Source organism: Apteryx mantelli, chromosome 1 (genome assembly GCF_036417845.1).
Source record: "Apteryx mantelli isolate bAptMan1 chromosome 1, bAptMan1.hap1, whole genome shotgun sequence".
Lineage (NCBI taxonomy): Eukaryota > Metazoa > Chordata > Aves > Apterygiformes > Apterygidae > Apteryx > Apteryx mantelli.
In genome coordinates, this window is record NC_089978.1 from 131,846,849 (window position 1) to 131,860,362 (window position 13,514).

Below are 13,514 nucleotides of genomic sequence, written 5' to 3' on the forward strand. Positions count from 1 at the left end.
GCTAAATACCCATCGATGGTTCATGATAGTTGAGCTCTATCCATCAGCATTTGGGACTCTGCAAAACAGAGCTTAGATAGTGTTTGAATGAGAAATATCAAATTTTTCATTTCCTGGCTGTTCTCAACAAGAAATCAAAAGTTTTTTTTATATAATGGTAAAAGTATGGTGTTTTTTTCCCATTCTTGCCACCTCAAAGATTGAGACAACTTTATTTATATGTTCAAAAGATAAAAACTAAATTGTCTCATGTGGTAATCAAACTTAGAATGAAAGGCTATAGACACCCTTAACTGTCCTGGTTGGTAGTGTTGAAGCTGTCCTTCAGATAGGATGCATGTAAGTTGTACCATTGCTGTTGTGAGGCTTGACATATTCAGTCCTTGACAAGTGCCAAAGAAGTACTGTCTTACAAATCATGAGAGCTACAAATAAATGCTATATGTTCCTAAAAACACCAGTTTTCCAATGGTATGTAGTATTTATTTTTACATTGGTATGTAGTATTTATTTTTACATTGGTATGTAGTATTTATTTTTACATAGAAAGGTGAAACATACCTGTGTTTAGAATTAGAAGACCTAATAAAACACCTAATTGTTTCTAGGTCTGTGTTGAATGAGAGGATGTAGAAGGCTGTTTTTTTGGACTTGTCTTGATCTTGCAATTTGTCTTGCAATTAAAAGCAATACTTCTGCCCATACAAGTGAAGAATAGAATATTCTTTGGTCTGATAGCTATTTATTTTCTCTATTACTGAGTGGATTTTTCTTAATGAAATGTTAGTTTGTGTCTGATCCTGTATATTGAGAGTTAGCAATGTTGCTTGAAGGAGTAATAATGTTTCTTGGGGTTTTTTGTTTGTTTGTTTGTTTCCATCATGTATTAGGATCCATTGGTGGCTTGTTCTTTGCTGTGGGAATTGCCCAGTATGCTTTGTTAGGGTACTTCATTCGTTCCTGGAGGACTCTGGCTGTTGTGGTTAACCTGGAAGGAACAGTAGTCTTCCTCCTCTCTCTGTAAGTTATTTTTAAAACTGGACTTCCTCAAGAAAGATCTCAAAAATTAGATAAAATACAACTAAGTCAAGAAGTTTTTCTAGGATGATATGAAGTGGTGTAACTAAAGTATTTCTTTTAACCTCCACTGCGTATTCTGTGCTTTCTTTAAATAGCAGTGCTGCGTTATCTGAAAATGTAAGTAAATGTTCTGTTGTATGTGCATTATTACTGTAGAACAATCTGTAGTGTGATAGTCCTATTCTTCAGCTGGCATGTGTAGATGCTGCAAACTGTTGTCTGGTATACATCTGCAACAACACACTACAGATGCATGTTGAATGATACAGAAGCATTTCTATGATTATGTGATAACATGATGTTTCTCTAGTAACTTCTCTGTGTGCTTACACAGAAAGAATGCCTTCAAAGTTGTGCATACAGTCTTAAAGGTGACATGCAAAAGGAAAAATGGACAGCTTCCTTTATTTTCTTTTATTTTCCGAATTTGGTGTTTAGGAAAGAATAGGAAGAAGGTTTCTTTATTTGGGAATGGGTTTTTTGTGCTTGTGGGCTTCAGCATTGAAAGCCATGTGATGTGATGTGTTCTTCCTTTCTCATAGGCTTCCAGATAAAACTTGCTGACTGCAAAAACTCAGTAACTGAGAGAAGAAAGGAATTTTAATCAGTATTTAAACTTAAGGCTTTTTTCCTTCCCACATCTATTTAACTTCAGTAACTAACTTTCTGAATAGAGCTCTTTGTTAAAAAGTCAATACACCCTTCCAAAGAAAACATCAAAACTCATATCTGCCAGGGAGGGATCTTAGAGCCTGTTTACTTAGTGAAACCAGGCTTGACATATCTGAAATTTCAAAATTTAAAACAGTGGTGTTTGAAAAAAAACTCTTTAAAAAGGCCCCAAACTTTCAGATTATGATATGATATATAAATTTTTTTGAAGTGTTTTATGCTCGGGACTTCAAAGCTGTGCTCAGAGGCCCATCTTATTGTAAGTATGGATTTATGATTCCAGATTTCACACTGCCTTCCCTCCCAACATTACTTAAAAGTTACTTTGTGGAGAAAATGTTACTGGATATATATATATTTTTTATCATGGCAAAGAAAAGATGTTCCTTTTTAAAGTCTCTCTCCCTTTTTTTTTTTTTTTTTTTGGTAAAAGCACAGAATCACTTTTTAAATTTAAGGGAAGAATGCCATTTCTGGGCAGAGACAAAAATCTTAACTTCTGTCAAAAGGCTGTAGTTTAAGTTAGTTCTGGGAATCTGAAAATAATAGAAGATGATTTGTTTTATAGGCAGTGTTGGAGGTTTAGACCTATCAAGTGAGCTTTGCACATGGGAACAAGAGCATGGACTTTGTGCAGCTGCTGCCTTGCTGTCTACGGGAGGGAGCTCAGGACAATATTGGAACATGAGGAAGACAACTAGTTGGTGTTACAAAAGCATCCTGTGGTTACTTTTAGTAATGTGGTGGCTCTTTAATTCTGAATTCCCCCAAGACAGAGTCCTAATAATGTTGTAATTTGTGTTATTGTAATATCTAGCAAAATAAATAAATGAATATAAAAAACTTAGATACCAAGAAATTATAAGGCTTATGTTCCCTCTCTCTCCTTACAACATGCTTTGTCTATATTTTAATAAGTGAATTCTAAACCTGAAGTGCTGTTTGAAAAATACCATTATATGGAAACACATTTCAGGCTTATTTCCATAGGCAAGTCCAGCCTTGTAGAAGAGAAGCGCCCTAAAGCTCTTTGCAGTGTGTGCATGTGTGTGTTTCAGATTCATTCCAGAGTCTCCCCGCTGGCTATATTCACAAGGTCGGCTGAGTGAAGCGGAAGATGCCCTCTACCTCATTGCAAAGAGGAACCGCAAGCAGAAGTGCACTTTTTCATTAAAACTTCCAGCAGAGAGAAGCTCCAGAGAGGCCGGCAGCTTCTTGGATCTGTTCCGATACAGGATTCTCTTGGGACGGACTTTGATCATGATGTTCATCTGGTACTTGAAATACTTTGTAGGCCCAGCTGTGCTACTTTTGCTTCTTAAAGTCTTTGAGAAAGTGTTGCTGAGAATCAGCACATCTTGCATGTCATACTTACAGTCTCAATCTTTATTAGGGACACTGTGCATAAAAAGAATCTTTGTTTTATAATAATTCCTTAGTGCATTTCTAACCTGAAGGCATTTTTACAATGTAGTCCTGAGGTACTTTATCTTTGCATTTCTGCCATGCTCTTCAAGCCTCAAAATAGTTGAGAACTACCTCTTCTCAGCGGCCTTTGAGAGTCAGAGATTAGTCATGCTGTCCTACTCTTTGGCCCAAGGTTATGTGTCAGTACTTTCAGTCACCTGGATTATTCATTCAATTATGTATGTAAGGAGCACATTAGCAGGTGGGTGGTCTACATCATCTAATCAGTGTGTACATTTTTTTTAAGGGAAAGTGCTACCAAGTGTTGCTGTATTTTGGAGGAGGACCGCATAATGCTACCTAAACTGAGTATCAAAAATATAACTCTTCAAAAGTGTCCCTTTTGTTTTGGGTAGCTATGCTAACCCTGAGCTCTTTTGCTGCCACTTTAAAATAAGCCTAATGGATAACATGTTCTGTGAGTCCTCTGACAGTGCTGTTCATATAGTTGCTTTTATAATACTTATATTTGGGAAAGAGGTCTTATAAAGAAAAAAGAAGTGGCATTATTTTGTCAACAGACAACATAGAGCTGCATTTCTGTTGTTGTTCCAAATCTTTAGCACAGAATAGATGATTTTTTTGTTCCTTAAATAACAGTTCGAGAGTTACAAAAGAAATGAAAATCAGAGTTGGGGAATTAATAAAAACTGGACTACAGTATAGAAATTAAAGAAAGGCAGAAGTCATCTAACATGTTTGAAAAAGGGATTACGAATAGCTGGACAAGAGTGGGCAAAAGTGAAACCTGATAAAACAAAGGACAAAGATGCACTTTCTCAAGTCAAATCATGCACTCATGATCATATTATAACTTCATTTTGGTTTACATACATACATCTTAAGTGTAATCTTAGGTTTAACTGAGTAAGAAGTCAGGAACTGGCTCTATATTGAGAAGAATGGTTTCTTTGCATGGAAAGCATTGCACACTTGTATAGAAACTTTTTTAGACCTATCTTCTGAAATACTAAATGTAGTTTATACTGCATTTTGCCAGACCAGTGCCTTGATTTGGCAGGCAAAGCTGCTGCTTTGGTTTTACTTCTTTTCCTATCTTTTACAGGTTTGTGTGCAGCTTGGTTTACTATGGTCTTACCCTGAATGCAGGTGACTTAGGTGGAAGTATTTACGCCAATTTAGCCCTTTCAGGGTTGATAGAAATCCCAGCATACCCAATCTGTATTTACTTGATTAACCAAAAATGGTAAGTATGTAATTTCATTAACCCCTTCAGAGTGGGTTTTGTTTTGTTCTCATTTTCCCCTGGGGATAAGTTTCCTGCATATTGCATCTCCTAGCTTATTTCCATTGTTTGGGGCTTCCTGCTTTAGTGTAACTAGTTCATTATGTCCTCCTGGGGAAATGCATTTTTATGTGAAAGTGCCAATTACAGATCTTTATATCAAATAATAATTTTCTTATTCTAAATAGTTCATTTGTCATTCACTAGTCGTCTAAGTTTGGCTCAAAGATGAGGCTGATTCTCCTTATCAGTCACACTTAGTCGTGCTGACTCCATGCTAACACAAGATGGCGTTCTTCCCACCTCTGTCTTGTAACACACCCACTGTTAAGTCAAAGCTATCGCAACTAAACTCAACTGGAACTACTGTGTGATGTCCTGTAATAGCTGCTGTGTGCTCTAGTAGGTCAGCAGAACTGTTGATTTAGATATTTGGCCTTTACTTGAGTCATGGAACTCTTGTCTCTCATTTTAATGCAATTCACTTCCCAGTCTCTTCTTATGTGTTCCCTGACCAGTTTTACACACAGGCACACACAGTGGAAAACAAATCAAAATTCTAGGAATTGTCAGCCACTACATGAAGCTTTCGTAGTGCTGATTTTATTAAGAGAGGCATAGAAGTTTGTTTAAAAATTATGGGAGAAAGGAAGTATTTGTGGGAGATGGAATTTGGCACCTTCCAACTGCAAATAACAAGACTACATAAATTTAGAGCAGTCGTTGCTCTGCAATCTGCAGATGTAATGTAGAATAAAACTTTTAGGTATGTGTTAACCTTTCTTGCTCATCAGGTTTGGTCGAAAGCGAACTTTGAGTGCATTTCTGTTCCTGGGAGGACTGGCTTGTCTTATTGTCATGTTTCTTCCTGAAAAGAAAGGTAAGTGTTTCCTTTTGTTTCTAGAGTACTTGGTAAGAAGTTGCAAACATATCATCCTACAGTCTAACAGTCTGTTGGCTTATGATACACAAGTGTCTCCATTTTGAAGCCAGAGAAGGTAAGACTTAGAAAGGATAAGCAGCCTTCCTAAGACCTTAAAGAAAGCTGTTGAAAAGGTTTGGATTTCAGCTCTTGTCTTTGGATTCTGTCCTATAGTTTGATCAAATCGGTCACTCCTTTCCAATGTTTCTGACTTAATTCTAAAGAATGATGTTGCTTGGGATATCTCTCTTTAGCCAAATGAACAGTGTCAACAGCACCCATGCAATTGTGTGTATATCTGTAGGTGAAAGCCCAATGTCAAAGGATTTTAAGAACTGAATCTTTGGGCAGGTTTCCCTGTTTTTCTCACTGCTCTGTAAGGTTCAAGAAGCACGTACTTATGTTTTTAGTAATGTGGCTACATCATTTAGTTCAGAGAGCATTTTGGAAATCTTCTGAACCAAGGGGTCTTTAAGAAATATAAAATTAAATGTTTTTTTTTTTCCAAAGACACATTAATGTTCATTTTTTGTTTTTAGATGTTTAAAATTATAGAAACACAACTATGTACAGTGAACATTTTTTCCTTTGAAAGCAAAGCGCATAAATTAATCTCAGCTTGTAATATTTGTACATGTGTAACACCTGTTGTAAGGAGCAAAAATGCTGTAAACATCTTTTGAAACCAGCATGATTCAAAAAGATTGAACATTTATGTGGGTAATAAGAATATGCATAAGTTACTCTAGATGGTAATGAATATAATAGGTAAAACTTTTTTTACATGTGTACAACTCAAATTTACTAATGTATTCCAGATGTTAGAGCCCAGACCCTCAGAGATTTTCCTGTTAGACCTAGTGCCACTCATTGAATAGTTTTTGCGTCTCAGTTCAAGCTCCCCTTGCAACACATAACAAGAAAGGGATCTTCAGAGGGTCAAATTGCCTGACCCTGTGAAACCAGCTGTATGTAGAACTGCCAAAGTCAGCCTGCAGCGAAGTGCCTTAGGAAATGAAGCAGCTAGCAGGCCAGAAACAAGCACCTGTCTGTCTATGAAGCCTGATTTATTTGAAGCAGTAACAGATTATTCTGTAATCCTACTTGGTAGGCAGCAAGCCTATGTTCTGATTTATTTAGTGTAAGCTAACGAACATTGGCCATCCTGACAAAACTCTGAGCTGGATGGGATATTTGGTATGATTCTGTATGGCAACTTCCTGTCCTTTGTTTTTCTTCCTAAGTAATAATATTAGGAAGCACATTATCATAGTATGGAGGTGACACTGAATAGGACTTTGATCACTAAGAAACTTGGTTGCTTTCGAAAAATATAACCATTAGTCTTTTCTTCAGTTTGCCAACAGAACTAGTTTAGTATTTTTCTAGCGGTAGTCTCAAAATGTTGGGTTTTAATTTCAGCTTTTGGTAAGCTTATAGAATGCTTTTTGTTTCTTACCTTTCTAAAAGTTGCTGTTATAATAGAGTCTTAATGCAGGATTTTAACATGTAAAAATAAAATGTCACTTATTGTCACACTGAGAAGAAAGAAAGCAAAAGTCAGTTTCTCTTTTCTGTCTTGAGCACTAGTTCGGGACTGTAATCTTCAGGACTGTTCAATCATTTAATCCAGCCTTTTTCTGTTGGATTATATTTAATGGAATGCAAAGCATTTTAGGCTAGTGACAAGTCTGCCATGAGTCTGAAATATACTTTTTCAGTTACATTTCACAGTGCGTTTTATAGAGAATTTTCCTCTTTGTACAAATCTGATTGCATGGATAAAGAAAATACATCCCTAGAGGCAGAATATAAATTCTGTTGGGTGACTTCTGCCATTGCTGTCTAAAAGAAGCCTCTTCGGATTCTCTTGAGTTCCGAGAGTTCTCCTGAAGTTACAGATCATCTCTGACAAATACAGTTTTCAATAGAAAAATGCTTGGCTGTCATAGCAAGCTCTTCAGTAGATTCATTTTCACTTCATACTGTTGTGTGTTTGAAATGATTACTGAGACATATTTCTGTGTGGTCTTTACAAAGGGTCATATTTTCTCTATCAGACATAGGAGTGTTCGCAGTGGTGAATAGTCGCTCTCTGTCTTTGCTGGGGAAACTGACAATCAGTGCTGCATTTAACATTGTTTACATCTACACATCGGAACTTTATCCCACAGTGATCAGGTAATGCACGTTAAGGTCTTCATGTTTCTGGTTCCTCTATGTGATTACCTTTTACTTGTCTTACTTTTTTTTCTATTAACTACACATTTTCATTTGAGATTTTCACTTAAATATAATGATTGTCTGTAGACCCTTATATATTAAGCTTCTTCTGTTATCTTCTCCTCACTTCTTACACCTCCCTCAAATTTGCATTGTGCTTTTCAGAATAATTATATTCTATATAAAACAGTAAAATAATTTCTTTGTATGGTTGGTATGCTCACAGCCTTCCCCCCACTACCGAGGATAATAGTGTCATTTTATTACTTCTTAATGAGTGACTTCCCTAACTTTCTAAATGCTTTATAAGCCAGACAACCCTTTTAAGTATTCATGCTCATTTAACCAGCAACACTGAAGATGATCAGTCAATAAGCTTTGTAAAAGTAACTTGATGCTTCACAGGCATATGTGAGCAAGGGAGTAAGGATTCATTTGGTAGAGGCAGAACCGCTTCATGCTTGTGGTGACAGAGTAGACAAAAGCATCTATTTTCCTGGTGCAATTTTTCCTAGATATTTTTACCAGGTATGACCACTGATGACCAGCCACCAGTGAAGGTATACTATAGTGTTTTTCATGGGTGAGCAAATCTGCTGATAAACATGATTTGGATAAGGGAATTCATCCTTGGTTTCAGAAAAGGATGAGATGCTTTGATTGGAATCATGTTTTTTGTCTCTTTCTGTGTGTACATATGTTAGAATTCTGAATATGCATGGGACTTTTGCTTCTCTTTAAGCACAGAGTATAAGTATTATTCCTGTCTTGGGAAGCTTTCAGTTGCATTTCACTTCTTTTCTTTGCCAGTTAATCTGGTCAGAGTCATGACTGATATTTTTCTTGTTGATAGAATTTTTTTTAAAAAGTTCTAATTCCTCCTTTGCTAATGCCATTGATTAATGATTGTCATTTTCTTCTTAGGAACGTTGGAATGGGTGCCTGCTCCATGTTTTCCCGTGTTGGTGGAATCATTGCTCCTTTCGTCCCTTCATTGGTTTGTCTGAACTTCTCACTGCTTTATTTATATTTTTGCTTTGTGGCTCTCATGTATCAGAGACCTGCAGAGGTGGGGATATTTGGATAAATTATGTATTTAATCTAAGATCTCTGACTTGACAGTATTATGGTAGGCCAAAGACATTGAGATGTAATCTGTGCAATTGGACAAAATTCCCATCATTTAGTTCGGAAGATGCTTTAGCCCTATAAGAATTTTGGCACTTAGCCTTTGTACTTCAACAGTATTGTCATTTCAAGATACCAAGATGGTGATTCCAATTTTAAACCCTAAGTGAGCAATAGCAAAAGAAAAAACTTGAACGGTTAAAAGACTTTCTGCATCAGATGATAAAGCACAAAGGTTCAGTAACTGATATTTCTGAGAAGAAAGGATCAGCTTCTACTAGCTTTACTGTCACTACACTTCACTGACTACCTGTGGATTATAATTATCAGCAAAGCATTATATCTTTGAATGAATGGAGATATTACTTTGGAGACCTGAGATACCTGTAAGGCTTCTGAGCGCAAACTTCACAGCAGCCTTTCAAGGCAAATAACCAAATATGGGGATGAAGCAAAACCATAAAATTATTTCCCCTCTATATTTATAGGCATGTGTGTATGCAGGTAAAATAAAGGGCCAGTTTCAAACTGCTTACGCAAACCAGGTGAGAATTCCTTTAATGCGACAGAGATTTTATCTGGAATAACCTTCTGTGTCATCTTCCATTTTATTACTGCAGGCAGAGGTCTAGCAAGAGAGCAGGCAAGCACATTGGGCCTTTTGGTCTGTAGAATGAAAGGTGAGGTAGGTAAGAGCACTTCCCAGGCTACTCCAGGCAAAGTAAAGGCTGGTATAGATCTCTCTGGGAGACTTAATAGGCTGCTTTTGTGCAGCAGTCCGGAGTACATTACATTTTATCTAGTGGGGATTTGGCACTGCAGGAGATCTGAATCAGTAACCTTGGAGCATCATGTCCAAGGGGGTCCCATGAAAATGAAATAAATCTGGTTTAAAAAAAAACAAATGAATGTTTATTTGAGGAAAAAAATAGATATTTCTGTGGTTTGGAATTTCTTCAACTATTTTAATGTATTTTCAGTTACTTTTGTCTGGGGGCCTTATGGAAAGGGTGGGAATGGAAAAAGTTAATTGCTGGTATAGGAGATGAAATGTTGTTTTTACATTTGATCACAGCCCATTATTGTTTTCTTGATTCAGAATCACTTTTTATTATACAAAATGAGGGGTTTTGTTTGTTTTTGGAACAAAGAAACAGTTACATGTTTGGATTTTTGAAATGAGCCTGCTTTACTGTTTGTCTGAAAGTAAACGTGCAAGTTCTGAACCTATATTGTAGATGGTTTTCTATTTCTGCGCACACCTTTTCCCTGTTGTAGTTTTGCTTGTAACAAGATGTGTGAAAACAACGACAGGCATCAAAGGAGGAGTATAAAAGCTCTCAGGGATGATAGGAAGGCCAAAGCTCAGTTGAAGCTAAAACTAGCAAGGAGCATAAATGTTAACAAATAGGGGTTCCAAGTATGCTAGCAGCCAAAGGAAACCTAGAGAAAATGTTGAGCCTGTTGCTGAATGGGGTAGAAAACCTATTGGTGGATGAGATGGCATAAGCTGAAATACTCAACACTTTTGCTTCAGTCTTCAGAGGCAGAGCCTGACCACAAACCTCCGTGCATACCAGCACAGTTCAGGAAGGAGAGGGCCAGCCAACAGTGGAGGATCAATAGGTTAAGGACTACTTAGAGAAGCTGAAAGTATTCCAGTCCATGGAACTGGATAGGATTCCGCAACAGGTGGTGAAAGAGCTGGCTGTGATTGTGAGGCTACTGTCCATCATCAGTGCTGTTGAGGAAGGTCTCTGATAACTGAAAAAAAGCTAATGCTATAGGCATCTTTAAGAAAGATCAGAATGTAGATCCAGGGAGTTACATGCTGATCAGCTCAAACTCTGTCCCTGGAAAGATCATGGGAGATGACCTCTCAGAGTTCATTTCCAAGCATGTGAAGGCCAAGAAGGTAATTAGGAACAGGCAACATGGCTTTACCAAGGACAGTTCACGCTCAACCAGCTGGATAGCCAGCCATTTCATCACAGAAAGCGACATGGATAAAGATAAAGCGGAGAGCAGGGAGGCCTTTTGTAAGGCTTTAGATGCTGTGTCGCACAGCATTCTTGTTTGGAAGCTGATAAAGTGTGGGCTGGATGAAAGGAATAGTAGATGAGTGTGAACATTGTATGCATCACCAGACTGAAAAGGGTAGTAACAAAGTTTGTGTTTGGTTGGTGGCTGTTAACAAGTGGATGATGAGACAGAATGCCTGCTCTGTGTATTTGCAGATGATACAAAATAAGGAAGAGTGACTGACACACTGAATAGTAGAGCTTGAATAGTGAGGGGCCTTCTGGGCCAACAGAAATCCCATGAAGGTGAACAAGGAGAAGTACAAACTTCTGCTTCTGGTGTGGAATAATCCCATAGTCAGTACAGGCTGGGAACCAACTGGCTGAGTAGCAGCCCTGCTGGAATGAACCTGGGGGGCTATGATGGATGACAAATCAAATGTGAGCCAGCTATGTCCAGATAGGGAAACTTTGCACTGAGCTACATCAGGAGGTATATGGCCCACAGATCAAGTTCCTTCCCAATTGTACTGGGATGTGGAAAGACTGGGGAGGGCAACCAAGATGGTTGTGGACCTAGAGCACAGGACTTAAGAGGAGAGTTTGAGCAAGCTGCACTCATTTCGTCTCTGACAAACTCTTTTCAGCAGCAGAAAATGGTTCTACAAGGATTAATAGCCACAGGTTGTGGCTTCAGGGTTACAGACTGGAAATTTGGAAAATCTCTCCCCCCCCCCCCCCCCCCCGGAAGCTTAGTGCAGCCCTGCAACAGTTTGCTTGGAGAGGAGGCATCTCCATCCTTGGAGTTTTTCAGTATTTGCCTACACAAGCTATAGTTGTCCTGGTTTAGTGTTGTCTGTAGGCCTGCTCTGAGCAGGAGGTTGGCCTAGATGACCTCCAGAGATCCCTTCCAACCAACATAGCTATGATTCTGTGTTCTCTCTCCTTCTCTGCAGGCAAAATGATGTTGTGTGTGTGTTTGTTTGTTTAAGTATGTCAGCAAGAACTGAGTGTATAAATTTATCAGGCATTTCTTTTAAAATCCATCTCAAAATCTATGTTGCTCTGAAAGTATCAATAAGATCAAATTGATAAGATTAGTAAGAAACAGATAAATAGTAAGTTGTATTATAAAGATGAACACAAAGGTTTCAAGAATGTAACAATTTATTACATTTCCGAAGTATTTTTTTTTCATCGCAGTTGCCTGATAGAATGGTTATAAAGGTTAGGTGTTTGAATATGCACTATGCGATGGAACTGCGAGGAACCAACCTCTATTTAACTATCTCTGCTCTTGTTTCCAGAAATCTGTACAGTGGTCTCTGCCATACATCGTGTTTGGAGTGACTGGTCTTTTGTCTGGGCTTTTAAGTTTATTGCTGCCAGAGACATTAAACAGCCCTTTGTTAGAAACAATTTCAGACCTGCAGGTATGCTCGTACTGGAGACTGGGTGATGAAGCCATGTCATTGCAAGCACTGGATGGCTCACAGGTATATTCGTTTTCTTCCTTGTACTTCTCCAATGTGTTTATTTCAGCTGTCAGCTTGTATATGCCACTAACTTGACTAGATTAGGACAGTGATTCTTGGCCTGTGGATGATAGGCCCCAAGGAGATACAGAAGATAGTTTAGTAATCTTACTATCACATCTGAAATGTTCTCTGGAAATGCAGACTGAAACATAGCTGGGTCAATTCATCCCTTCAAGGCCAAAAGCTTACAATCTTTTTTACTTTGGAATAAAGGACACAGTGATATCTGTGCGTCTTTCATCTCTAAGATGGATTACTGCAGCATGCTTCATGCAAAGCTGACCACTGAAGTTTCTGAGAAGTCTTAGATGTTAAAAAAGACAGAAGCCTGTTAGTGAAGGACTGTTGTTAAAGGCAGCATGCTGTGTTTCTACTCTGATCTGCACTGGCCGTTCTGCAGTAGCAGTTGTTAGGTCTCTCCTGGAGAGTCTTTAAATGGGTTAGAGCTAGATTAACCTCTGAGATCTGTCCTACTACTGATTCTGGGAAATCAGATTAGTTGAAAATGCTGGAACTATAAAACCCCCAGACATAAGCATAAAGAAATATGGAAAGAGGATGTTTTTCAGTAAGGTCTGCTTGAGCGTTGGGTTCTCACATGACTTTATACATCACTTTGTCAAACTCCTGGACACCTTGAGCTGTGTACATTCTTCCAGTTCTGTGGAGTTTTTTCATTATTGTTGTTTTGTGAATGGAGTGGAAATAGAAAAAAGTAGCTATAAAGTTGGAAGTGGATGTTTAAATTTAGGTAAGGGCTTAATGTTAAATCCTGGTTCCTAAATTCTAAGTATCAAAGGATTGATAAAGATTGAATAGGTGGTCAGAACACTTGAAAGGCGAGTCTTATCAAATCAAGTGTTGCCTGTCCTGTTAGATTGAGATGAGGCAGGGTCCCTGTAATACCTTTCACTTTAGTTTCTGGTGAAGCAGTCTGAGATTCACAGGTAGTCATAGATTTATTATCACAGAAATTAGAGGCAGAGTAAAATTTATTTCTAGAATCAGAGCAGTTGCTTCCTTTCAAAGGCTTCAACATGTTGCCTTGTTTACCAAATTTAGCTGTAATAATTCTTGACAGGACAGCACAGTTTAGGGACGAAAGCTCCTGTTAAGAAAGCCTGAAAGAGGCAGCCCTGTAACCATTAATTTTGTACTTTATCTACTTTACATGCACATTTTATAAACACTTTTAACCATACTGGATAATGTGCTAT

General features: G+C 38.0%; 1 protein-coding gene across 1 annotated transcript in view; it reads left to right on the forward strand.

The window, feature by feature from the left end:
- Positions 1–13,514, forward strand: part of SLC22A15 (solute carrier family 22 member 15) — a 43,778-nt gene that overhangs the window by 19,974 nt on the left and 10,290 nt on the right. Inside the window, exons 5-11 of the mRNA XM_013950239.2 lie at positions 891–1,020; positions 2,811–3,026; positions 4,286–4,426; positions 5,260–5,345; positions 7,448–7,568; positions 8,535–8,607; positions 12,067–12,255. Coding sequence (XP_013805693.1) covers positions 891–1,020; positions 2,811–3,026; positions 4,286–4,426; positions 5,260–5,345; positions 7,448–7,568; positions 8,535–8,607; positions 12,067–12,255 — 956 coding nt within the window. The remainder of the gene's footprint in view (positions 1–890; positions 1,021–2,810; positions 3,027–4,285; positions 4,427–5,259; positions 5,346–7,447; positions 7,569–8,534; positions 8,608–12,066; positions 12,256–13,514) is intronic.